The sequence below is a fragment of the Triturus cristatus genome, chromosome 7 (assembly GCF_964204655.1).
Source record: "Triturus cristatus chromosome 7, aTriCri1.1, whole genome shotgun sequence".
Classification (NCBI taxonomy): Eukaryota; Metazoa; Chordata; class Amphibia; order Caudata; family Salamandridae; genus Triturus; species Triturus cristatus.
The window spans coordinates 421851817-421879501 of record NC_140590.1 but is presented as its reverse complement, the minus strand read 5'-3'; the positions used below and the strand labels follow the sequence as shown (position 1 = coordinate 421879501).

At 43.5% G+C, this 27685-nt stretch overlaps 1 protein-coding gene across 1 annotated transcript in view; it reads left to right on the top strand.

Moving 5' to 3' along the window:
* The window catches only part of LOC146809852 (cytosolic phospholipase A2 gamma-like), a 680097-nt gene that overhangs the window by 437041 nt on the left and 215371 nt on the right, over nucleotides 1–27685 (top strand). Inside the window, exon 8 of the mRNA XM_085616716.1 lies at nucleotides 24827–24967. Coding sequence (XP_085472842.1) covers nucleotides 24827–24967 — 141 coding nt within the window. The remainder of the gene's footprint in view (nucleotides 1–24826; nucleotides 24968–27685) is intronic.

Genomic DNA, 27685 nt, shown 5'->3' with positions numbered 1-27685 from the left:
GTTGGATGTGTGTGGTTGTAACTTGCAAACCTTTTTTTAATCCTTTGGAATTTTGTTTTTGGCATTGTTGCATTTAAGATGTGTTGTCTAGCATGCCTCCTTTGTCTAGACAGTGTGTGAGTGTGTTTGTAATAGTGGGCCATCATTTGCCTTTGCTGAGCCTCCCCATGTGGCCTGGGGCCATTTTGTAAAATATGTGTCCTACACATATAGGCCTGCTTGAGTTCATTGTTTTCCAGGTCTCCTGCTTGTTGTTGTTGTGTTATGTGTGACCATGTGGATGGTGGCCTTTTTGTGGAGGCAGTTAGTGTGCTTTTGCCATATAGGCCTGCATGTCAGTCTTCTTTTTGTTCCCCTTAGCTTATTGCTTCCATTGTCATTTGTCAGCTGCAGCTCCCTGAGTGCTGCATCCCACGTGATGCACAATGCCTATCAGTTACATTTGGATTGTTGTTGTTCTTCATTCCTATCCTTCCTGAGTGTACTACTGTAGTGTACAGAGTGCACCATGGAAGCCCTTGTTGTTGTCAAAGTCTCAAAAATGGTTACACTGCATTGTTAATTGTTTTAATTACTGAGGTAATAATATTAATAACACTAACAAGTGTGACCACACGCTAAATTATGTTATATTTGTTTGTACTAGTAATTGAACCACAACAATGCCACATTTCACTGATGTGTCATGTGATGTGTGACCACAGACATCGGTTCAACTTGCGCCACTACATGCTTACATCTTCAAGATGGCCCCAAAGAAAAGTACCAGTTCCAGTACCAAGAAAGTTGCCAGTGAGAAGAAGGCACTGCCACTTACCACCACCCGTATGTCACCCAAGACCTTTTTTGGGGAACCCAAAATTGCGCCTGCAGCTGATGTCAGAGGAACAAGCTGGGAGCAGCACCCCTGCATCAATGGATCCACCCCACAATCATAGGCCCAAACGCATGTCTGTCACAGAGGAAGCCAGTCTGATCACGACAAATCCGACAAGCAGTGATGTTGAAATTGACTTATCGTTATCACAAAGTAGTACACAATCAATGCGGGAATCTCAGAGATAAGTAGGGAATAACAGCTGCAACCACCCACAATAGTAGTTGTTCCTCCTGGAGTAGGGGCAGTTCAGGAGATCCAGCTTCCTGCTGAGGAAGAAGAAGAGTAAGCCACTCTTTCAGAAGATCCATTGTCTTCCAGATCCCCAGCAAGGAAAAGTGCGGTTAGTCCATTAACCTATTCTGCAAGCCCCCCTTCTGATGATCTAGAGTCCACTTGGATCCCACCTCAGTCTGAGAGTGAGACACGTCAAAAGACGAGACTAGGGAAAAGAAAGGTTCCAGAAAGCCTTAGTGTTATGGAGGTAGATGTAGAAGAGGATGATGATGATGACGAGCCAGTCATCATTGACATTAGCCCCGCGCAAGTAGAGACCAACATTACCCCATCCCAAATTGCTGTGAGGGATGTGTCACGGATACCACCAACACCACCTCCAGCTGCCATATTTACAAAGTCCCAACAGAGACCTACATCTACCACAACAACAACCACCTCACTAGAAGTAGGTACTGCACAGGGTCAAACGTCACATCCACCTACCAGTTCATCTGGCATTGCAAGTGGCACCAGCAGTGTCAGAAAGTTGACCTCCCTAGTTTGGGACTTCTTTATAGTTAGCAAGAAGGAGGTGAAGATGGCTATATGTTCCATTTGTGGAGTAGGTGTTAGTTGGGGTAAGCTTGGTAAAAACTATGGTACTGGAGGCCAAAGAACCGATCTTAGAAAACACAACTTGATCCAATGGGAGGCGCATCTTTGCAGGCAAAAAACTGCAAGTATTGTTGGTAGAGGGGATGAAGAAGATCAGGTCACGGTGGAAGGTGAACAAGAGGGAGGCAGTTTCTCCGGTACACAAAGCAGCTGTGTCCCCAGCAGTGCAGTAGTAACACCCATATCATCATCAGTAACATCGCAATGGCACAAGAGTCAGGCCAAGGCATTAAGTGGTCCAAGGCAAGAGAGTACCTCAACGAAAAAACGTGCACTGAGCCTAACAATATCTGGTCTCAAGAAGTCACCTCAGTGGCACAAGAAAAGAAAAAATCCAGGCTACAATTCTCAGCTTGTTTAGGTCGGAGAGGCAGTACGAAAGCAACCACCCAATGGCACCTTTGTACAATGCAAAACTGTCTAAAATATTAGTGCTGGACCTCCTCCCTTTCTCTTTTGTGGAAGGGGTGGGTTTTCTTGAATTTGTGGCAGCCATCTGCCCGAAATGGAAGGTTCCTAGCCGGCCCTATATTGCCAGAGCTGCTGTTCCAGCACTACATCACGACGTGCTGGAATTGCTTGGACAAGCTTTGCAGCAGAGTGCTGTTCACACTGTCCACCTGACAACAGACATGTGGACTAGTTGTCAAGCCACTGATTACATGTGCATCACTACACACTAGATCTCTTTTTTGGAGATCAGATAAAACATATCTTCTACAGGTGTTAACACTGCTGACATTTTAATGGCCCTTGGAAGCATGCTACAGTAGCCATGTTCGTCATGGAGAAATCCCATACTGCTGCAGACATTTTGGAAGACTTTAACACTAAGGTCTTTGAATGGCTGCGACCAAGAGGGCATAACAGTGGTTTTGTGGCCATGGACAATTGCAGTAATATAGTTAAGGCCATGGCCAGTGGTGGCTATTTCAGGGTCCTGTGTTTGGCGCACTGCATTAACATCATTGCTCAAGACTTTCTGAAAAAAGAAAAGCGAGTCAGCAACTTACTGAACACCTGCAGAAGAATCTGCACACATTTCAGTCATTCTTTTAAAGACCTGATGCAGCTGGGGGATCATTCAACTCGATAGTAGAATGCCAGTTAAAGCACTCATCCAGGAGGTGCCAAAACAGTAGAACTCAGCGTATTACATGTTTGAACGCCTGTTTGAGCAGTACAGACCAATCAATGAATATATCATGCAAAGAGGGGATGCTACTGTGAAAGGCATGATCATTATGATGGACCAATGGGGCCTAGTTATATATGTTTTGTTCGTCTTGTGGTGTTTTTATATGTATAAGGGACATATTTTGGCACAAAGCATGTGATTGATACAAACAAATAAGCATGGATTTGGTGTAACAAAATAGACACTTGTTTCACGATTTGCAAATCATAAGCAACATTGGAAATAATAATTTGGAAATATTGAATTACATTTTTACTGTGTACACTGTGTCTTTGAACTACAGGTCATCACTAAATAAATAACAAATCAATACCAAAAGCAAGGTATGTGGGATTGGGAGAGAATCACTGAACCCATACATTAAAACTCCAATCACTAAGTAGATTAGGTTGTTATTGGTCCTGATGGATAGCTACTAGATCATTGTTATGACTACATGGAAGTTAGAAAAATGTTGACCTATAACTGTCTTAGATAACTAAAGTATATATAGACAGCACCACACATTTTTAATATAGGTAAGAGAACTTGTTCATTAAAAGTTTTCCCGAGAAGTATCTCTTTTCCTAGTTTTAACTTCCCACTTTCACACCTCAACACCAAACAACTCCTTAAGCCCCCACACCCGCACTTCACCAAATAGCAGACAAGAAGATATCTGGCAAAGACCCCCATTGAGGGTGTCCATCGGGCATCGCAATGCTGGCCAGACAAGGAGCAAATGCCCTATGATGAAGCATGACACCTATCCAGGTGTGTGAGGGCATTTGATTATTACAGGGTCACGCACCCTGCGTACCTTACAGAATAGTTGCTGACCAACATTGTTAGGACCTAGTTTCCATAGGAAAATCATTATTTGACTTTTCTTTTGCTTTGTTTGTTCAATATGCATTAAATTTACCCAAAAAAGTGTCACAGTAGGTTCTGTGTGTCGTGGAAAGTTTGGGGGTGATCTGTACAGTGGAGCCTGAGAAATAGAGGTGTGAATTAAGGGTATGTTTGTAATGCTAATTCCCGTAGAAACCTACAGCCCGAACTGCTGGACGGAATTACACCAAATTTGGCAGAAAGGTAGATGTTGTTATGCAGATTGGTGCAAACCTGTTCAGTAGTTTTTGTAAAATTAAAACCGAACAATATAGTGATATCTCTGGTCGCATCCATGTACAGACCCACTCAGAGACTCACCACTTACAAAACCACTCACACATATTTACTCAGACCCAATGAGATACTCATACACCCACTGGCAGACCCATTGAGACACTCATACACCCACTCAAAGAGCCAGACACTCATATACCCATACTGTCACTCACACACTCTATCACAGATCCTGTCAGTGAGTTATGTACTCAGAGACTCACTCATACACTCAGAGACTCACACACCCACTCATGGTCTCACTCAGATGTATAGGCTCCCACTCACTCACCCACTCAAAGACTTACACATCCACTCTCAGACCCACCCAGGAACTTATCCTCCCAGTCAGAGACCCTCTCAGACACTCATGCATGTACCCATTCACTCACTCACTCACTCATTCACTCACTCACTTACTCACTCACTCACTCACTCAAAGACTTGTGCTCTCACTCATAAACCCATTGAAACACTCATACACCCACTCTCAGATTTACTCAAACACTCATACACCCACTCACAGACCCACTCAGACATTCACACACCCATACAGTCATTCAGACAACAACTCACTGACCCACTCAGAGAATTATGCAGCCAGTCACTCATACACTCAGAGACTCACACACCCACTTACAGTCAGAATCCCTCACACCCATTCACAGAACCACTTAGACACTCTTACTGGCAGTCATAGACCCAATAAGAAACGTATGCACTCAGTCACAGACTGACTCATGCACCCACTTACTGAGACATGCACTCAGACACTTATGTATCCACTCACAGATCCAGTCGTATACTCACTCACTCACCAATACAGCAACTCACACAGCATCTCACTCACCCACACAGCTCCTTACACAACCACTCATATAGCCACTCACACACCCATATGCACAAGGATACATACAGTCACACAGCCAGTTACATGATATATACTAAAAGTAGTATCACTCATTAGAAGTACAGCTAGTATACTATTTTAAGTTTTATAGTACATTAGAATATATGTTGAACAGTCATAAACTCTACAAAATACTTAGACTCACTGGATGGTGTCATCAGTGATGTCACTGACCATGTCATGAGTGATGTAATATGTGAGGTCAAAAGCGGTGCATTGCTGGGTCATAAGTTATAGTTAGCTCAGGTAACTATAACTACAATTTTTCACTGGTTTTGTACAAGTGAAATCTGACCCTAACTATAATGTCCCTGTAACCTTTGTTTTTTTCTGTGAATTTCTAAGGTTTTTTAAATTCTATTTCCTAACTAAAATGTGTCTGTAACCTTTGGTTTTATTAGTGAATTTCTAAGGTTGTTTAAATGATAATTTCTAACTATAACTTACCAGTAACCTTTGGTTTTTTCAGTGAATATCTATGGTTTTTTACTAGTAATTGCATTTGCAGAGTGGTAAAGAACGGGGACTGACCTTGAACCAGCTCTTAGGAATCCCATTGTGTAGGGCTTCCAGGAGGTACCAAAGAGCTTCTAGACCTCCAAGGTCCCTCAGGAGTAAAGTGGACTTCTTCCCACAATAAGTAGTGCTCCACGAAACATATTTGCAGAGTAGAAGAGAAAGGGGGCATGTCCTCATAACACCTCTTACCAATCCTGCTGTGTAGGACTTATTGAAGCTGGCCCTCAAGGACGTCCTTGGGACCCAACTACCCCGCCTATTACCTCCAATAAGTCCCACACAGCGGGATTCCTGAGACATCATAGGAGGCCATGCCTCCTTTCTCCACAACTCTGCAAACGCACCTTGTGGTGCACAACTAGTAGGGGTATGTTATGTTATGTTATGTTATGTTATGCACTTTTGTATTGCGCACAGCTGCCCCAGCTAAGGGGCGTCCTGGCGCATGGCAGGCAATGTGCAACAAATAGCAGAAACACAACACAGATAAAAGATCTATTTAAAAAAGAAACGTTTTCAGAGCTTTGCGAAAGGCCAAGAGGTCAGTCAGTAGCCGCAAGTCCACTGGGAGGGAATTCCAGAGTTCAGCCGCCCTCACCCGAAAAGAGCGACCACCAGCCCGACACAACCTGTATCGGGGGACCACCGCGAGCGCCTGGCTACCCGATCTCAAAGCGCGGGAAGGAACATACCACGACAGGAGGTCAGCAAGAATTGGCGGACCTACTCCCCTCAAGATCTTAAACGCCAAGCACAACACCTTGAACTGGATGCGTGATTTAATGGGAAGCCAATGCAAGGATCTCGAGACACCTGAGACAGAGCTCCTTCGGGGTAAGCCTACAATGGCTCTAGCCGCGGCATTCTGCACTCGTTGAAGGCGGGTAGTCTCCGCCACGTTGGTCCCTACCAAAAGCGAGCTGGCATAGTCCAGGCGAGATAATACCGTGGCCTGGACTATCAGCTGCCTGGTACCACGGTCAAAGAACTTAAGAATGGGCCTCAGCGACCGCAAGATGCCAAAACAGCCGGCCGCGATTTTCTTCGAGTGGCCCTCGTAACTGAGAGCGGGATCCATCCACACTCCCAGATTCCTAAGTTCAGTGACCGGGAGAGGGACCGGCCCCAGTTCAATGGGCCACCACTTGTCCCCCCACAGTTCCGCCTTCCTGCCAACGATCATGATCTCGGTTTTCTTCGCGTTGAGCTGGAGACAGTTGGTCTTCATCCAGCTTGCCACCGCCCTAAGTCCACTCTGAAACCTGGGGGCATCCCGATCCGCATCCCCGCTGATAGTCACCGCTAGCTGAGTATCGTCAGCATACGAGACCATAGTCATGTCCCATTGCTTGACGATCTCAGCCAGCGGTCTCACATACAGATTGAAAAGCGTGGGACTCAGCGAGGAGCCTTGCGGGACCCCCTGTCTCAGAGGAAGGAATTGGGACTGGTACGGTGGCAGCGCAACGCTAAAGAAACGATCGTTCAGGAAAGAGCGAAACCACTGGAGGGCAGAGCCACCCAGCCCGACCTCCTCCAGGCGATGCAACAGGATAGGATGGGACACGGTGTCGAACACGGCGCTCAGATCTAATAAAACGAGCGCCGCTGTCTGCCCCGCATCCATCACTGTGCGTAGGTGTTCAGCCATGGAGAGAAGGGCAGACTCCGTGCTGTGACCAGCACGGAAGCCATTTTGGGTGGGATCCAAGATGTTAAACTGGATGAGGTGGGCCGAGAGAACTTTGTTGACATGGGCCTCCATTACTTTGGTAGGCCAGGGAAGCAAAGAGATAGGCCGATAGTTTTCAGGCTTGTCTGGGTCCAGTGAGGACTTCTTTAGGATGGGGGAAACCATCGCCCGCTTCCAGCTACGGGGGACCGTGCCCGACTCCAACGAGATGTTGATCAGGGAGTGTACCACGGTCCGACCCACGAACGACTCATCTCTAAAGAGAGCCGAACTGAGAGGGTCGGCGGGGGACCCAGATTTCACCTGCTTTGCCAAGATGTGAAACCCTTCCAATGTCAACAGGGGAAGCGAGTGCAGGGCTGTGTCTCCACAGATGGAAATCGGAGACTCAACTGGGGGTCCTGTGGATGGAAAGGTCATATAGATGTTTTGGACCTTTTCCTGAAAGAACACCGCAAGAGCCTCACAATGAGCAGTAGAGCCCGTCGTCGGAGCATCGGGGCGCTTAGCTAGAAGATCCTTCATCAATTTGAAAATAGTTTTCGAGGGGTTAGAGCTGTTGCCGACTTCGGCAGTATAATACAATGCCCGAGCACGGCACACAGCCCGATGGTATACTTTGACGGAGGCGAGATAGATAGCTTTTTTCCCCGAATCGTACGCCTTCCGCCAAGCCCTCTCTGCGCGCCTGCAACTGCCCTTGAGCGCACGTAGGGTGCCATCGTACCATGGGCTAGATTCTCTGGCACTGGTCTTACAGGCGGTATGGTGTCACTTGGCTATTGAGGATCCCTGGGGGCCAACTAGCCCCTCCTGTTACCTCCAGCAGGTACCACACAGTGAATTTGCTAAGAGGTTTTTGGTGGCCACACCACCTTTTTCCACCACTCTCTAAACACACCACCTTGTGCATGACTAGTTGGGGAACAAAGTCCCTTTCGCTCTTGAGGGTCCTTGGGGGGCCAACTAGCCCTCCTGTTACCTCCAGTAAGACCCACACAGCTGGATTGCTGAGAGGTAATCAGAGACCACACCCCCTTACTCCACCACTCTGCAAACGCACCTCCTGACGCACTACTGGTTGGGGATGAATTCCCCTAGGCTCTTGTGGGTCCTTGGGGGCCAACCAGCCCGCCTGTTTCCTCCAGTAAGACCCACACAGCTGGATTGCTGAGAGATATTCAGAGGCCACGCCCCCTTTCTCCAACACTCTGCAAACGCACCTCCTGACACACTACTGGCTGGGGGAAATAGTCCACTTTAGTCCTGAGGTCCTCAGGAGTTCAGTGTAATTCATTCCCCAACCAGAAGCGCGCCGGGGGTACGTTTGCAGACTGTTAGAGAAAGGGGGCATGACCTTTAAGTCCTCTCAGCATTCCAGCTGTCTGGGACATTCTGGAGGTAAGGAGAGGACTTGTTGGACCCCAAAGACCCGCAGCATTCAAGGGGATTTCATTCAACAACCACCACAGTAGCCCCCCTTCCCTTTGCCAATTTTGGCCCCAGGGACCCCATCCCCTGGGGCCTGCCCTTTAGTTTTTAAAATGGGAGGTAAGCCACGTGGCCTACCTCCCGAGTCCAATTTCGGCCCTGGGGAATAGCCTTTATTTTATTTTATTTTTTTAAAGGGAGGAGGGCTGCATGGCCCCCCTCCCCAGGCCCATTTTGGCCCTGGGGACCCCATCTCCAGGGCCTGGCCTTCATCATTTAAAAAAAAAATGGGGAGTAGAGCCAGCATGGCCCTCCCTCTCCAGGCCAATATTGTCTCGGGGACCCCAGCCCTGGGGCATGGCAACCATGTTGGGGACCGCAGGGGGAGCCTCAAGGCCCCCGGGGTCTCTGACGGCTTCTCACCTCCTGTGGGAGCTGGCATTGCTTTTGGACAGAAGGAGCTGCAAACATGTCCCAAAGCTCAGTCCCAAAACAATTCTGCTCCGCTTCATAAAAGCGAGAGCATTCTCAATGCTTCATGGCTTGCTCCTGCTAAGCCATAGCAAACTGCACTGTCCCGGGGTGCCCACATAGTTTTGAAAACTTCATGAAGATTTGTCAAACGACACCAAAGTTATCGGCAAATCAAAAAATGCTCTTCCTATGGAAACTGCATCCTAAATATAACTACCTATTTCAACCGCCAGTAGGTAATATATATATATATTAGTATCCACAGAAACATGCCCAGTTCATTTGAACAAAGACACATGGCGACCCAATTGCTATTCAAAGCGTGATTCCTTATTGATGCAACAACATTCCTCTACAGGTTTCGGAGCTCACAGCTCCTTGTTCACGATTGACCGAGGATGGTGGATATATATTAGTATAAAGTAGTTAAATATATATTAATATATATTCAAATACTTTCTACTCACCTGCAAAATACTTACATTTACCACTATTTTCGTGGTAAAAGGCATCTATGGTAAAGGCGCATTCATTGTAAATCATTTTGCTGTAAAAGACTGTCATTGTAAAGGATATTTAATTGTAAAGGCATTCCATTGTTTAGACTTTGTTTTAAAGGCATCCTGCTGGTTAGCCTTCATTGTAAAGGCTTCTTGCCTCTTCTACAAGACAGTACATGCTGCAGATAGACTCATCATCTTGAGCAGTACAGATCTTTTGCAGGGCATGGCAGCTGTCATAGGTGGTGACCTCCTTAGCTCCTTTGCTGTCCTCCTCTAGTCTAGACAGCTTCTTCATGCAATAGTTCATCAGCTCCTTCCTTTAGAGGAGACTCCAATGCAGCTTCTTCTGGGAGGCTGTCAACTTTCTCCATATTCTGATCCTGAACCTGGCAAGGGGAGCTGGCAATGGATCCCCATACATTGAAACACATAATAGTTTCCCTTTTGCCACTGTAATGGGACCCCAGCTTCTGGTAAAGAAATTGTGGCACACTGTCTAGGCATTTCTGCTCCATCTTTATACTAAAGTTGCAGACAGCAGTTGTGTACGCAGCTGTGGGATCAGTTTTCAGCACTTCTCCTTTGCATATTCCACTAAACTGACACTAAACTGTCACAAGGTGTGAGAAGGATTGTGGGATGAATCTAGGAGTCTTAGTTCAAGAGAAATCTATCTACAAGGGCACACAGGCAATTGAGGTTGACCGACTTAACTACAGTGTGGGGATAGCCCTTATAGAGAATAATAAGATATTAAAGACAGGTTTCTAAAGAACCATCTGCTTTCTTTCCTTTAATATTCTCAGTATGACCGACTACAAAGGACCCCTGGAATGTGCTGGGGGAGCCAATCAATTCATATCTGTTGTCTGGAGCGCTTATTTCAACTCTCTAGCTTAGGTAGCACTAGAATGTAGAAAATACAAAATGGATCCTAGTGGGGGTATGGCCTCTTGTGTCACATACTCTCTCTATACACTATGGGGCAGATTTATGTTCCTTGGCGCATCCCTGCAAATCAGCATGGATGCGCCAGGGAAGATGCGTCATGCACGTTTGCCCTTGCGCCACCGCAGATGCGCCGCATTTACAATGCGGTGCATCGTGGTGCAAGGACAAGCAAATACATGACGCATCTGCTGGCGTAAGGTTGGCGCAGTGCTGAAGTTGCGTCGCAAGCGCGACGCAACTCCAGCACTGTTCCAACCTACCCTATCCCTAACATGGTGCGTCAAGCCTTACGCCTGCTTCAAGCAGGCGCAGGGTTTTGACGCATCAGCGTTGGGAAAGTGACTCAGTGAAATCTTATAGATTTCACTGAGTCACTATTCAGGGGCGTTCCTGCGATGGAACGCCCCCCCCTCAGTAGAAACTCCCACATGAAACCTGACGCAGCTTTCATGTGGCGCAGGGCTTTACACCGTGACGCATCTCCATAGATGCGTCACGATGTAAATGGGGCGCAACATGGCACAGGGTTTACGCTGCTGCTGCGTCACAAAAGTGACGCAACGGCGGCGTAAAAGTGCCACAAGTCTGATATAAATCTGCCCCATACTCTACAAACTTCAAAAGGCACTTCCATTCAACAGTCATTTCCGACTTGAATAGGGCAAAGATCCTATTGCAGTAGAGGGGCAGACCAATTTAAAAACAAAGGTGAGGCTGATAGGCAGCTCTCCCAAGCAGTCCAAATGTAAGAAGGTCTGTCCTAGCTCTCGAATTATATTACTGCAACCACTGTCAGCCCTCTACTGCCTAATAAGCTGATAGTAGGAATTCCTTTCCAAAGGAGTCTGCACATGGTGTGCCTCTCCTACCAGGTAGCTACACTCTGGGCCTCAAGTCTTCTCACAAAAGGCATCTCAACTGCACAGGTATGATTGTTGTTTGTGGAGAGGTGGGGACATAAAACTACATCGTGCTACAAAAAATTGTGGGCATGGCCACATGCTTCACAGAGGCATGCAGGGGATCTCTGTTCTTCCCGAGAATGTCCACTAGTTCATTTCAGACATGCAAACCTGACCCATATGACCTTCTGTAGGTTTGGAACCTCATCTGGGACATAGTCCAGGGTTGAAGGTAATAGTTATGGCTGTGTGCAAAGAGACAATGTGCAGCAAGCCACATTATCCATGTGTACCAGTTCTGTGGGCACCTGTTGTATGATACAGATATCAAAAGTGTAGTTTACAGAGATCAATCAATCAATCAAAACATTTATAAAGCACACTACATACCTGTGAGGGTCTCAAGGCGCTAGGGGATGGAAGCTGCTACTGTTCGAAGAGCCAGGTCTTGAGGAGTCTCCTGAAGGTTAGGAGGTCTTCGGTCTGCCGCAGGCGGATGGGGAGGGTGTTCCATGTCTTGGCGGCTAGGTGGGAGAATGATCACTCTTCAGATGCGGGGGACGGTGGCGAGGGCATGGTCTGCGGAGCGGAGATGGCGGGTGGGGGTGTAGAGGCTGAGTCGGCTGTTGAGGTACTCTGGTCCGGTGTTGTGGAGTGCTTTGTGTGCATGGGTGAGGAGCTTGAAGGTTGATGGGGAGCCAGTGCAGGTCTTTCAGGTGGGGTGAGATGTGGCAGCGGCGAGGGATGTTGAGGATCAGGCGTGCGGAAGCGTTCTGGATGCATTGGAGCCATTTGAGGAGTTTGGCCGAGGCTCCTGCGTAGAGTGCGTTTCCGTAGTCCAGTCTACTGCTGACGAGGGCCTGGGTGACCGTCCTTCTAGTTTCGGTGGTGATCCACTTGAAGATCCTGTGAAGCATGCGGAAGGTGTTGAAGCAGGAGGAGGAGACGGTGTTGACCTGCTTCGTCATGGAGAGGGTGGAGTCGAGGATGACCCCTAGGTTGCGTGCATGGTCGGTGGGTGTACAGGGTGCTCCTAGTGCAGTCGACCACCAGGAGTCGTCCCAGGCCGAGGGGGTAGATCCGAGGATGAGGACCTCCATCTTGTCCGAGTTCAGCTTCAGTCGGCTGTTTCTCATCTAGTCGGAGATGTCCTTCATTCCTTCATGGAGGTTGGTTTTAGCGGTGTGGGGGTCTTTGGTGAGGGAGAGTATTAGCTGGGTGTCGTCGGCGTAGGAGATGATGTTGAGGACATGGGCGAGCGGTGCCATGTAGACGTTGAACAGCATTGGGCTGAGGGATGAGCCTTGGGGTACGCCGCAGATGATCTCGGTGGCTTTGGATCTGAAGGGGGGGAGGCGGATGCTCTGAGTTCTGCCGGAGACGAAGGAGGTGGTCCATGATGCTGTATGATGCTGATGGCATGGAAGGTAATCTCTGCTACCAAGATCTTACTTTATCTGTACTGGGCCTACATATGATTTGTCTTCACATGCTCTATAAATCATGCGACCAGACTTGGCCCTCCGATGGACCTTACTCATCGTATTAAGGGGTAGGGACTCTGGAGCCCCACTACTGGTTAAGCAATGAGGACCAGGAATTGGTAACCAATCTATAAATTAGAGATACTATTTATGTACACTATTCTCAGATCAAGACTGTAGATGTATAAAAATAACTTCACGTAATCCAATTCTTCTGAAGAAGTTCAATTGGGCCAAAATCATATAGACAAGAAGTTCTGCAACCATGGTGTTAAATGACAAAAAGAAAACCTTTTGTACTGAAAATAACCTATGATTATCCCTGTTATACATCAAGATCAGGAAAATAAGTACACCTTCTCTGAGAGAAAAACCATAATGAAATTAGAGACTCAGTCAATTATGATTTATGTAAGTATTGGGACGCCCGAACAAGGAAACCTGCCGCCACCTTGCCTAGCAGTCCAGCAGGGGCCAGGACTCACAGCCCCACAACCCACCGCTCTCCCTCCTATGCGTGCACAGTCATCCTCGTGCCCGGAGGTGCCACATTTAAACGCCAGCTGGCCCCCGCAGTGCGGGACGCCCGCTCAAGGAAAGTTGATGGCACCTTGACTAGCAGTCCAGCAGGGGCCAGGACTCACAGCCCCACAATTCACCGAGCTCCCTCCTGTGCACGCACCGTCATCCTCGCACCCAGAGGTGCCACATTTAAACACCAGCGGGCCCCCACAGCACAGGAATCCTGCTCAAGGAAACTTGCCGCCACCTTGCCTAGCAGTCCAGCAGGGGCCAGGACTTACAGTCCCACAACCCACCGCGCTCCCTCCTGTGCGTGCACCGTCATCCTCGCGCCCGAAGGCACCGCATTTAAATGCCAGCAGGGCCCCCGCAGTGTGGGACATGCGCGGGCAGTGCTCGGGTGAAGCCTGAGCCAAGGACAGGCCCGTCCTGTGCCGGTCTGAGCCAGGAAGAGACTGGGCTGGGCTATCCCCTGAAAATCTTGGCCTTTGAGACACTGACTTGGCAATAATTTGGTGCATAAAGGTATGGTGTTGTCATACAGTAAATTAATTGTTCTTCTGAACTGCAAGCCATTCTAGTATGGATAAACATAAGGGAGTTGCGGGTACGTTAGATGCATTTTTGGTTAGGGCAGAGCTACTTTTGACGCACAAAATAGAACTAACTGAGCGACGTCTCTCTTTGCATCCATCCGTTTTTCAGAGCCATTTATTAGCAGGTAAGAACGGGGGACTCCGTCCAAGAATGTCTGCCCATCACTTCCATAAACGCCCCACTTGCTTCTTCCCCTTCTCTCCCTGTACCAGATCCAAATTGTTCAGCAGTGTCTGGTAGAGTCACTAGGACGAGGGTCTTGAAGGATGTGGTATCTCGGAAGGTGGAAGTTTTGCCAGCTAAAAGGAAACGGGGGGCTGGGGTAAAAAAAACAAAGGTTATTAAGGGCTCTCAAGTAACTGATTGTACCAACACTGCTCATAATGTCAATGTTTTCACTTCAAAAAATAACTCTGTTGGCACACAAACTGACATGGTTCCACTGTCTCACGCCCCAAGTGTTGTTAATACTAAGGATGCTATGACTGAACCTGACGCTGGCCTAAATGAATCAGCACTAGGAGTAGTGCTATCCTGCGTCCATGATTTGGATGAAAAAAACTTTGTTCTACTTTGGGAAAAATGTAATCAATTAGACACCGCTATAAAAAATTTAAGCTGTAAAAAGGTGGGTAGACAAGTGAGCGGAGCTGAAAGAGAAGATTTAAGAACAATGGTGGATAGTTGTCCATCATTAGTATATGGCGGGAAACTTAAGGGAAATTACATGATCAATCCCACTTCCAATAGTATGGAAGGTAGGTTGCAGGAGGTATCCAATGGCTCGAAATCCTTAGGTCCACAAGGTCTACAAAATAGCTGTATATCACGCTTAGATTTAGGAGGGGATGTGAGTGTTCCTACTAAGGACGTAAGAGTTGATGTAACTAATGGTTCTTTGAACCCCAATACAGAAGCACTAAGTCAACCCCTGGCCTCATGCCCTTATGTTTTAATTTTGACAGGTGTTCCTGCTCTAAGGGCAGGTCAGAGAAAACATTGGGAGGACCTACTGAATAAAACTGTGGACTGGTTGACAAAACATAAAAGATTCCATCCCTTGGATACTAAGGAGATTTTAATGGTCTGCAGATTAGGGTAGGTAGGCCAATCCTCAAAGGGTATAAAGGGTGACTGCATTGTGGTTAATTTCCGTAGGCCACAGATGGTTCGCTATCTCTTACATCACTGCGAGACAACCTTTACTCCTAAGACTAGTATTTGTGGACTCCCCTTGGGGTATTTTACAAATCGCCAGCTGGACCCTTAAGTAATAGGCCTACTTTAGTCACAACGTATAATAGGTTTCAGGTATTGTCGGACTTGGATGCCCAAGACTGACAACTACCTATACCCCAACAAGGAAGGGTACTTGCAGCTGATCTTCATGTCTTGGTACCTATGCCCTCTGTAAGTGATTATAAAGTGAAAACTATTGCTGACAATGTAGAAGTAGGAATTGCCTCTAGTATTCCAATAAAGGATGCAGGAGGATTACATTTGAATACTAGTCATAAGGATCAAATATGTAACCCTAACAATAGGCAGAAGGTTATAATACATGGCAACCCTGATGAATTATTAATATCCTTGTATGAGGAGAATGTTGTGGGGGTTGAGACGGTTTACTTAATTCAGAATATTGAGAGGGATATCCCAAATAATATTTTTATTTGTAACCCTGTCAATGACTGTGAGGAAATGCCAAGACTAGGAAATGAAGTGGAAGAAGTAGACAATGAACAAAATATGGAAGAATGCCAAACAGACATAAGACTGACTTCATGGAATATTGCAGGGATCAAAAGAGACCGAGGGGATTCAGTATGGCAGGAATATATCGGACAAAGCATAATAATTTTATTCCAAGAAACATGGGCTGTGGAAGCCCCCACAAAGTAGGCTTTAAAACATTTAGTTCTGCTGCTACTCCTTCAGTTAGAGGGAGGCCCTCAGGAGGTCTTGCTATTTATGTAAAAATTACCTGAGGTTTTGATATAAAGCAGGTAGATTTCCCATTGCAGGATATTTTGGGAATAAAGTTTCTAACACCTGATAAAAGGGAAGTCTACATAATAAATATTTATTGGAGACCAAATTTAGCAAGCAAGGAATCTGAGGTTATTGAATATTTAGATCAATGTTTAACCTTAGTTAATCAAAGGGCTTTGATAATTGTGGGGGGTAACTTTAATCGCAAATTCGAAGCTGTAGTCGGGTTTGAAAATATTTTCAAAGAAGAAGACATGTCCAATAACATCCCTTCACTGGACAATAGCCCAGTAGTACCCTGTACATCTGCTGTTGCGCAGCTAATAAGATTGGTTTCAGGTCACGGCCTACGAGCTTGCAATGGACGATTGCCTTCCGACAGCCCAAATACCCCCACATTTAGTAGGGGCAATTCGAAAAGCTGCATAGATTATATATTGGTATCTATTCCCTTGTGGTCAATGGTATATGATTAAGTCATCGATGACAGATCTGAGAGTGGTCACTATCCCTTATGTTTGACATTTGCTGCTCATCTCTTCCAGTTATACGCCCTGAGGGTTGGAGACACTAGCAGTAGTGCCATTGAGCCATTACTAACCAACAATTGTAGAGCCCTTAAGTAGCCCTTGATAGGGGGAAATGAAATGGCTATTAAGCAGATCTACAACACTTTTGTAGAGATAGCTTCCCCATATGTAGATCTATCTGTTATAGAGATTCCAATTATGGAAATACACCATAGATTGGTAGAAGGTCTAACACCTATACTAAGTAAGATTCCAAAAGAACGCAAAAAGGGGGCAACAAAAGCAAGCACATTGGATAACCCATGGTATAATAAAGAATGCCGCGAGGCAAAAAGGACCTCTTTCAGGCAACGAAAGTCAAAGATATAGTGAGTGGCCTTAAGGGATAAAAGGACCCAGTATAAGAGACTATTAATCCAAACTAAAAAAATCTGGGATGATAATATCTGGACTGAACTAATTATTGCAGCCAAAACAAATGACCAATCAGGTTTTTGGTGCTTGATATCTAAAGGTAATAAAAAGGAGAGATGTAGCAAGACCTTTTTTTAGATGCAAATACTTGGGTAGGCCATGTTTCCCACCTTTACACTACATCCATGAATGATATCAAGTATAGTCCACAAGATTATGAAACACCTTTAAATAGTGCCTCATTATATTTTAGTATGGATGAAACAATGGCAACAATAAATGCAGTAAAACCAGGGTAGGCACCTGGACCTGACAAGATACCAGGAGATTTATGGAGACATGATAAATAGGTTTGGGGCCCTTATATTAAACTTTTATGCAACTTGGTCGCCTATACCGGAAACATGGAAAGGGTCTGAGATTGCAACTATTTTTAAAAAGGGTAACCTCCATGACCCTTAGCACTATCGACCGATTAGCTTAATCAACGTTTTACAGAAGATATATGCACGGCAAATTTTAAATAAATTGAACGATTGGATTGAGGAGTATAGTATTTTATGAAAATATCAGGCAGGTTTTAGAGCTAAAACTAGCACAATTGACCAGGTTTTTAGATTTCTTTGCATCATTTGGAAATATACAATATTCAGGAAGGGCCAACTGTATATTGCCTTTGTGGACCTCAAGGCAGCCTTTGACCTTATCCCCAGAAATCTCCTCTGGAAATCTTTAAAAAATCAGGGGGTGCCGGGGAAATCCTCTTGCAGATAATAAGACTGCATGAAGATAATTTTGCAAGGGATAGATGGGGTCCAATGGGCGAACTCACTGATCCTATTCAGGTAAATAGGGGTGTAAGGCAGGGATGTGTGCTGCCCCCACCCTATTTTTATTGTATGGTAATGATATGCCTGAATACCTTTGGGCTGCGAACATGATTCTCCCAAATTTGGGGGGGGGGTGCCAGTACCAGCACCTTTATTTGCTGACGACACGATTTCAATGTCCCAAACTCCTAAAGGTCTGCAAAGTTTAATAAATACCTTTGATATATACTGTGAAGCTAAGGGCCTGGAAATAAATTCTACCAAAACAAAATATATGACAGTTAACCCACATAAATCTTATAAAAAAATGTAACTGTCAATAATGAGAAGATAGAATATGTGCATACTTTTAACTATTTAGGTATTACTCTGGACACCAAAATGAATTGGAGACCACAGTTGGAGAAAAGTAAAACAATCTTACTCCAAAATTCTCTCCCAATAATAAGAAAACATGAGAATAGTTTGTCCAAAGCAGTATCTCCTGCCCTTGAGGTATATAAATATAGGGCACAATCGGCATCCTTATACGGGGCAGAACTGTGGGGTCCCGTGACTAATAATACTTTTATGGTGGGCGAAAATACGTTTTTTAGAAAATTATTAAGTCTTCCTGTGCGCACATCACTATTACCACTTGTAATGGACCTAAATATACGCCGTACTGATGATCAGGTAATTTTATGGCCATTATTGTTTTGGGTGCGTCTGTGGTCTACAGACAAACTCTCCCACTATAGAGAAGGGCTAGAGGAAATCCTTAGACTCAGAAATGGTACTGGGTTTCCATGATTGAAACATGTCCATGACTGGTTCTATAAACTAGGACATAAGCACTTTTGGGAGGACCCTCTTGGATTGTCCATGGCTTCCAAAAAGTTGTTGAAGCAAACTTTTTGGGCTTTTAATCAAGATACATTGTCCCATTGTTCAAACTTAGGTACATTATCAACACAGTTCCTCCTAATGAAACCAAGCTGGAATTGTGAGTCATTTTTGGATGAAATACAACCACAGTTTGCTAAATCTTTGTATTTGAAATTTCGTTATGGTGTTTTACAGGTAAATGCAAATAAAGTAAAAAGGGCCCATAGACATGAGGATGCAAATGCAGGATGTTGCGTTTTATGCCACACAGGTGCAAAAGAAACACACAGTATAGGAGGAAATGGATCAAACCCATTTGCCGGCTTCTGGGCATTAGAACCTGCCATGAGGCAGAAAGAATATTGCGAATGGATACCACACAAACAGTGTTTTTTAGTGTTAGCAAGTACCTGTTTGGTGTAAGTTTAATAAGAAAAAGAGTAGGTTTGAAATTTAAGATTGTGTACGTGTGTGTTTTCTGATATATATGGAATTCATAAATTTTTTTACACTAGTTTGGCAATATACTGGAGGTAATGTGTTCCCCTATAATTGGTATATGCTATGAATTACGTATATTTTTAATAGATTTTTAATAGACTAGACCCTTTGAGTCGTAAAGTATGAGCTCACCTCATGGATGTCCAAAATGAAATGCTGCTCAATGCTAAATTATTATCAAATGTATCAAATTGTGGGATTTTATGTATATTTATTTCTTTTTTAATGCTCAAGAAAGGTCTTGTATTGGGACTTTGACTCCCTAAAACTGTGCATTGGTCTGCCGGAGCCCCTTTTTGAAATGTTATCATATGATGTTTTTATCGTGATGTGTATTAATTAAATGTAAATCTAATATGGTGTTTTAAATCGAAATAAAGATCATTGAATTGAATTGAATTGTATTAAATTCAGACACATCAATTAAACAACAGTTTAGGAAATGTTTTCAGAATTTGACATAGCATTAGTATAAAACTAAATTTCAATGACAGATTTAGAGAAATACTTCACAATCAATACAATCAATTTGACAAATTATAAGCAAACTCTGTCGGAAAGGAATTTGGGGAAGCTGCAGTTTGGGCTAAAAAGTCCATAAGAGATTTGTTAAGCTAGAGTTTCTGTCATGAGCAAGGGCAGAAGACCGTTTTCTGGGCAAATGACAAGGGATCTAGTTAAATGACAAGAGGAAATGAGGGTTATAGCAAGCCTGCTAGTATGAGTCCAAAAGACAGCAGGGGCAAGTGACAGCAACCGCTTGAGCAGTAGTAGCTAAGCTGTCAGGTTTAGCAAGTCCCCATAGGCCATAAGGAGATGCTCTCCTCATCTGCTCTGTGTCAGAAGTGTTGCAAAAAATGAGTCTGTGTAAGTTCTCTCAGAACAGCAGAGAGACGGGACAACAAGAAGCAAGCCCAAGAGCTAAGGGTTAAAGGCTAAGAGTTCATTCCTCCAAAAGCGCTGTCAATATATTTTAGCAAGTCCAGAGATAATGTCAATAATCACCTCATTATGGGTCGGCATTTCAAATGATGATCATCCACTCATGAGGTGTAAAGTAGCAAGTAAAGAATATATAGTTCTATTCAAGAATTAATGGGAACCAGCTGTCTGTCCATGGAACACAGGTCATTGTATAATACCCTATTGATTGGGTTATAGTCCCAGAGAAATGTTCTTACTAAGTATACAAAAGTAACAGTTATCACAAGAATGTCCAAGGGAAAGGAACAAAAGTGTTACATGAGAGAAACAGCATTGTCATCTTGTCCATGAGTCTGAGAAGAAGGTGTAAGCTTTGCATTTTAAAATTAAAGCTTTTAAATCAGATTTTAAGTTACAAATATATAAGCGTACCTTCATAAACAAGTGATATAATCCAATTAATACATTTGTCAAATAGTCAAATATTGCACGAGTCATGTAAATGTTCATATCTAATTGTGGTCTATTACCAAATTCAAATTCTAAATGTGCCAACTATAAGTAAACATATAGATAAGAAATTTGTTTTACGAAATTTAAGTCACCAGGTATATAAAGAACACATATGAAGTTTTACATTCCTATCTCATAATTTGACAGAATTGCACCAATATTTCAAACGATCAATGGTGCGTTACAATGAGAGTGAAAGAATAGGCTTTCAGTCTTTACACGTTGGTGTTTGTCATATGTTTTCACACAATAATCAAAAGCATGCGTTATAATGCATTAATACATTAACAATTCATTGCATTTATAAGTGGACAAAATACATTTTGATGAGTTATATGTTTTAATAAATTCATACCATTATGAATATGAACTAATAGAAGTTTGGCACTCTCCATTCACTTATATTTCTAAATTACAGTGCTTGCAATCCAATTTCTTTGTGGCTACATTAATTCTTTTCAATCTCTTGCAAAGTGCATGTGAGGTTTATGTATGTTTTCATTGTCACATACGAGATATGTATCAGCGTTTACGCTGTATCAAGGCCTCATGTATCTCTCCATGCTCTGTTGAATCTCAGATGAGGTACAGCAAAGGGCGACATGAATAAGTCAAGAAATGAAGAGAAACAGTATATGGGGAATGACTTCTGTGCAGAAGAGATTAGATACATAAATACAAGTACGTCACTTTGATCAATCACCAGGTAGATTACGCATATATTTGACTATGACAGTCAGTCAATAGATATGTAATGTAGATACATCTTTCATGTCACCATAATCTAGTGCATTATGCAAACATGCATGAGATAGATTGAGTACAGCTGCACGCCAAGCAACAGCATGTGTCTTTAGTCTCCAGCATCTATCCAACTGAAATCACAGACTGATTCAAAATGACACTGTATCAACATTACAAAATAATGTATATGTGTGAAGTTTTGGCTTGCAATCACAGGCCACTAATTAAAATGTTGTGGAATTGAAGGTTTTTCATGCCATACTTCACCCAGTTAATTAAAATTAGTCTTTTGTTAGCAATCTATCTGTGGTGCATCGGTTCCACTGACTGAATTTCATACTTGATGATGGACCAAACCTATCTTGCCATGTGAGACCATGAATTATTATTATGAGCATGTTGAATACATTTTAGGTTGTTAGCAGAAAGGATCCTTAAAAGCACAGCAGTGTTTTGCTCCTAAATGAGATAACTAGGGTTTTATAACTTAATGATACTATGAAGCCTTTCTTGTGTTGCTGCAGCCATTGTTGGCTCATTTTGATAAGTGTCAGGTCATGTAGGCACATAATCATTGTCCTTTATAGATAGGAAGGGATTAGCTTTCCTAGATCTTTAAGCAACTCAAGACAAGTGTAATTCAAACATTAAGGGCTTAATTATGAGTCTGGTGGACCACAGACCGCCAGACTCATCACAGCCTGGCGGCAGATGTCTCCCAAGTGTCCTATTATGGTAGGGTGGTCAGACCGCCATTGCCTTACTCCAGCCACCAGGGAACCACCAGGAGGCATCAATATGCTTGACAGGACCGTGGCGGTCCCGCTAAGCATATTAGGTGTTTTCTCTCAACCAAGGTTTTCATGGCAGTTTCTCCACCATGAAAACCTTGGTGGGGATGAAACAAAGGTGCCTCTTTGCCCTGGTGTGCATGCAGGGCGCACAACATGTGCCCCCTTGGGTGAATGCACCCCAGTCCCTGCAAGGCATGGAACTCTCAGCCTGTACCGTGCAGGAACTGTTTTTGGCGTATCCATTGCAGTACTCATTTCTAGATGCACTGCTGTGGGAATGCCCAAAAAGCCTGCCAGACATGATGAATCTCCTAATCTGGCAGGCAGCCCTACCACAGCTTTGGAGGTGTGGCAGCTGGGCGGACCTAGCGCCGCACCGTCAAAGTTATAATCAGGCCCTAAGAGAAGAGAGGCTTTTTCGGCTTTAGATCTGGTGCCTTCCAACATCACTTAACTTTCACCAACTTAACTCTCACCCACGTGTCAGTGTGAAGTGCTATGAACACTTTGAGCAATTCATGTTGAATCCACAAACAGTCTTCATTTTAAATGGGACAATAAGGTATATGAAAACTATCCAGTCATTAAAATACTAAACACAAAAAATATATTGAAATTTGTATTATAAATATGAAATATCAAAGACTTGAATATTGTGTGATCACATCTGTAAACATTTCTTATATTTTTTCTTTTATGTATATATAAATATTTACAGATGTGATCACGCAATATTCAAGTCTTTGATATTTCATATATATAATAAAAATGACAATATATTTTTTGTGTTTTTTCTTAAATGCTTAATACATGTGTAGTTCATTGCATGATCGCTGTTTAAATCAGCAGTTTTTTCAGTTATTGCTGTGTTATTGGCTCATTTTGGACTCCCATTGAGCGCTGTTATGATGGCAAGAGATTCCGCCTATTTAAATATCCTAAAGGACGCATAGTTTTTATATAACTCATTGTGCTATTTTCCCTTAATTAGCCTGCCTGTTCATCTTTATCTCAGGGGCCCTTTCTCTCCTGTATTTTCTTTTTAAATGCGGATGGCTGTTTTACATAGTATACTATAAACCAGTGTTCCAGGATTTAATCTTTGCTTCCGTTGCTCAAATGGTTCTTTTATTCTCTTTGAAGTACTTTCTTCTTAACTCCAGACATAGTTTACTTCCTGTTTGGGGTGCCCTACCTCTTGAGGATCTACAAGCTCCATAATCCTTTCAAACAACTCTGTGGCCGATTATGATGTGCATCGGAAAGCCTCGCCCCTCAGGTTGGAAGCTTACCGACCGACATCTCCGGTTTCAATTCCGACCACCTAATTACAATGTAGGTGCTCGGAATTGAAACTGGCTTGTCATTCTGGCTGGATTCCGATGGGTTCAAGGCCAGTTTGAGGCCCCAATGTAGTCCCTGAGGCCGGCATTGCCGCAGTCTGGATAACGATGCCGGTTTTCGACAGGCTTTCCATGTTGGGCATTTCGACATGGAAAGCCTTTCGTAAAGCAACTTTGGTGGCCCCTGGCATAGCCCTCATTCCGCCACAGCCTACAGGTGGGGGCCGAGGGAGCTCCTACGATGCCCCCTGTTAATCCTTGCACCGCATGGCAGGCACCTTGAGGTACCTGCCATGCGTTGCAGAGATTAAGAGAATTTCCCATTTCTACATGGGAGCTTGTGCTACCACCAATATATGGCCGCAGCACAAACTCTCATAGAGAAATGGGAGTATGTGACCCCACAATGTTCAGTCGCATTGTAATGGCAGTGTCTGGACCACTGACTGCAGGTCGGTTGGTCCTGAGACCGCGGCAACATCCGCCCAACATCGCAATCAGGCCCTAAATGTGCTATCTGTCATCCACCACCCTGATGGACTTCCACCTTTCATATTTAAAAATCACACCCAGCCCAGCAGTGATCTCTGGCCTTCGGAGGAACAGCTGGCACGGCTAGTTTAAGATGGCAGAAAGAAACCTGACACATCAAACTTTTTAGTTTTGCAGCAATAAACTCTCAAATTAATGTCCCAGACTCCCAGGGTGTGAGGGACATGTTTGTTTTTTCCCTGTCTGGTCCCGCTAGGTTTTGCTTGGTGGTGACAGACAGGCAAATTGTGTACTCTAATTAGGGTTATGTGATTAATCTGTCGACCCATTAGAGTGAGCTTTCCGACAGTGGGTACACTGCCATCGAAAGATGACAGTCAGCCCAACTCTAACCACAAGTCGATATGTCCTTTTCTTCCTGGTTACCACAAATCAGATTATTTATTGTCTGCCAACCATGACCCCAAAATGAATTTTTGTAGAAATGTTACTGCTTTTGTCAAGCAATAGGATTGATTGATATGCCATATGCAATTGTAATTAAAAGCAACTCGGAATCTTTACAGAATCATCATTTGTATTCTGTCATTTCAGGTTCGATATTTATGAATTTCAAAATTGTAATTTTATGTGTGTTTTTTATTAAATATTGCAGAAAAACTTTTTTACATAATGCCACACTCTATGTTTAGTGTTTACAATCCTAAAATCTTTGTGATTCCATATTTCTGGTGTATATCTAAATACAACTCATTATTTTCTGTCAATCTTTTTTAAACAGACATTAACTTTGAATTCACACCTTACTGGAGTGGATATCCTACCAAAGGAATATTCGTTGAAACAACACACTTTGGAAGCAAGTTTGAAAATAAAAAGTTAGTTCAGAAATTGCCAGAGCTACATCTCAGCTATTTACAAGGTAAGTGCACTATTTATATTTCTCCTGACCTAACTCTGTCCTAATAACACAGGTATTCGGACAAAATATTGAGTCAAAAATATCGACTCACAGAAAATATATAGGGGTCGATTAGGATGTAGGGCCACCGCCCTGCATTCTTTCCCGCCTGCCACCCATTTCCCCCCCACCATATTAGTATGGCGGACGGGACCCCGGCGGACGTAAAGACCATCCACTGGTTTTCCACCAGTCGACCAGTTGACCGGGTGGAAAAGAGGCTATATATGGTGGCGGTGTCTGCTAGACACCACCATCCATATTTGCATGGGCAGTGGAGCATGGCTTTCCCTGGCGGAATCCCTGCCATGGAAAGCAATGCGGAGTCTGCTTTCGGGGGCCCGTTGCGGGCCCCCAAGGTATTGAGGGGGTGGGGGTGCTCATAGGGGTACCTCCCTGAATTGTCATGGACATGGTGGCAGGCACCTCGCGGTGCCTGTCACCTTTTGCATGACAATGCACACAGTGCATTCCCAGCATTGTGGCGGGCGGTGCTGTGAGCACCGCCCACCACAATGCTGGGAATGGAGGATGCCACCGCCACGGTGGTGGTGGCATCGTAATTGAGGGTGCGGGACCGGCGCACCACTGGCGGCCAGTCCCAGCACCACTAGGGTGGCGCCATCCTAATCGGCCCCTTAGTTTTTATTACAGTGATGCATAAATATTGTATTGCAGTATCATTGTAAAACACATCTGTGTTAATATTGTTTACAATGATATAGTTGTAAAATATGCTGTTTTTCAATTATCTTTATGTATTTTATTTTACATTTTAATTGTATATTTCATAAATTGTTTCTATAACAGGGTGAGATGTTAGTTAAGAAATAATTTCATTAATTAATTGTTAATTTATTATTCATTTTTTAATTGATAGTTTAACTGACATTTTAGGTGTGGGTTGTTTAGGTTGGAAGGAATTATTGAAATATTTAATATATCGATAATATTTTACATTTGGTAATAATTATATTTTTAGGTTATATATTAGTTGTGTTTTGTTGTGTTTGTAGGAGAATAGAGCAGGACTTTATTTAAGTAATTATAGATTGAAAATTATGAATTAATTTATTAATGATTGTTTTATTTATTACTAAATATGCTATAATTTTTATATTCCAATTATATTTAAATTGTTGGCTATTATGTTTGTGGGAATATAGTGTGCCATTTTAATTAAATTAATAATGTTTGCTTTAATTGATAATTGTGATTATGTCATTTATTGTTTATAATTAAGACACATAACATATATATTAGGAATTTTATATTTTTGTTTCATTATCTGAGTTGTTAAAATATGTTATTTGTTTGAAGTGAACTACTCTCTCTCTACTGCTGCACAGAGATGAGTGAGAATAGCAAATGCTACCCTCCGTAGTCCAATGGTTTCCCTACTGTTGAACAGACTTCGGAGTCCAACACTTTCCCTACTGTTGCACAGACTGCAGTGGGGATAGTAACTTTTACCCCTAGTATCCAATGCTTTCCCTGCTTCTGCACAGACTGGAGTAGGAATAGTAAAGTTCACCTCTCCAGTGTTCAGTGCTTTAACTACTGTGGCATAGATTATAGTGGGAATAGTAATTTTACTCCTTTGGTGTTCAACGTTTTCCCTACTATTGTACAGACTGGAGCAGCAATAGTAAACTTTACTCCTCTGGTGTCCAACGCTTTCCTTATTGTTCTGCAGACTGGAGTGGGAAAAGTAAATGTTACCCCTCCTGGTGTCCAATGCTTCCTCTACTGCTGCATAGACTGGAGTGTAAATGGTAAATTTTAACCGTTCGGACTCCAGTGGTTTCCCTACTGTTGCACATATTAGAGTGGGAATAGTAAATGTTACCCATTCTGTGTCCAACACTTTTCTTACTGTTGCACAGACTGGAGTGGCAATAGTAAATGTTACTCCTCTGCTGTGTAACGCTTTCCCTACTGTTGCACAGACTGGAGTGGGAATAGTAAATTTGACCCCTCGGTGTCCAATGCTTTCCATACTGTTGCACACACTGGAGTGTAGTAAATTTTACACATCTTCGGAGTCCAATGTTTTCCCTACTGTTGCACAGATTGTACCAGGAATATTAAATTGTACTCCTTTGGTATCCAACAGTTTCCTTACTGTTGTACAAACTGGAGTGGGAATAGCAAATTTGACCCCTCCGGAGTCTTTCCCTACTGTTGTATACATTGCAGTAGAAATAGAAATCTATTTTTTAGAGATGTTCCTACTTTTTTAATATTGGTTAAATATATGTAATAATATTATTTGTTTAAATGTATATTCCTTTTTTATATTATTTTGAAGCGCTATAAAAACATGGATTGAGGTGGCCTCGTGTTTATTTTGTTTCTACGCAATGTTGACACTCTAAATAAAATAATTAGGAGGATCAAGACAAAGGATCAGGACTACCTGAGTCTTCATAAGACTGAGCCCAAGAAAAATCAAACAGACTTATACAAGACAGGAATTCAAATTAAATCTTATAGGTTTATTCAACATTAGGATCATTCAGGAAAGGAAGAGTATTTAGCAGTTAGGCAACTGGGAAAACATTTTTCAGTTGTAAATTAAAATAAGATTTACCTCAAAAGCAAGAAATCAGCCACATCTAAAAGTAGCTAAGCAAGAGGACTGACATAGAGTGCACCAAAATATAACACCTTCATAGG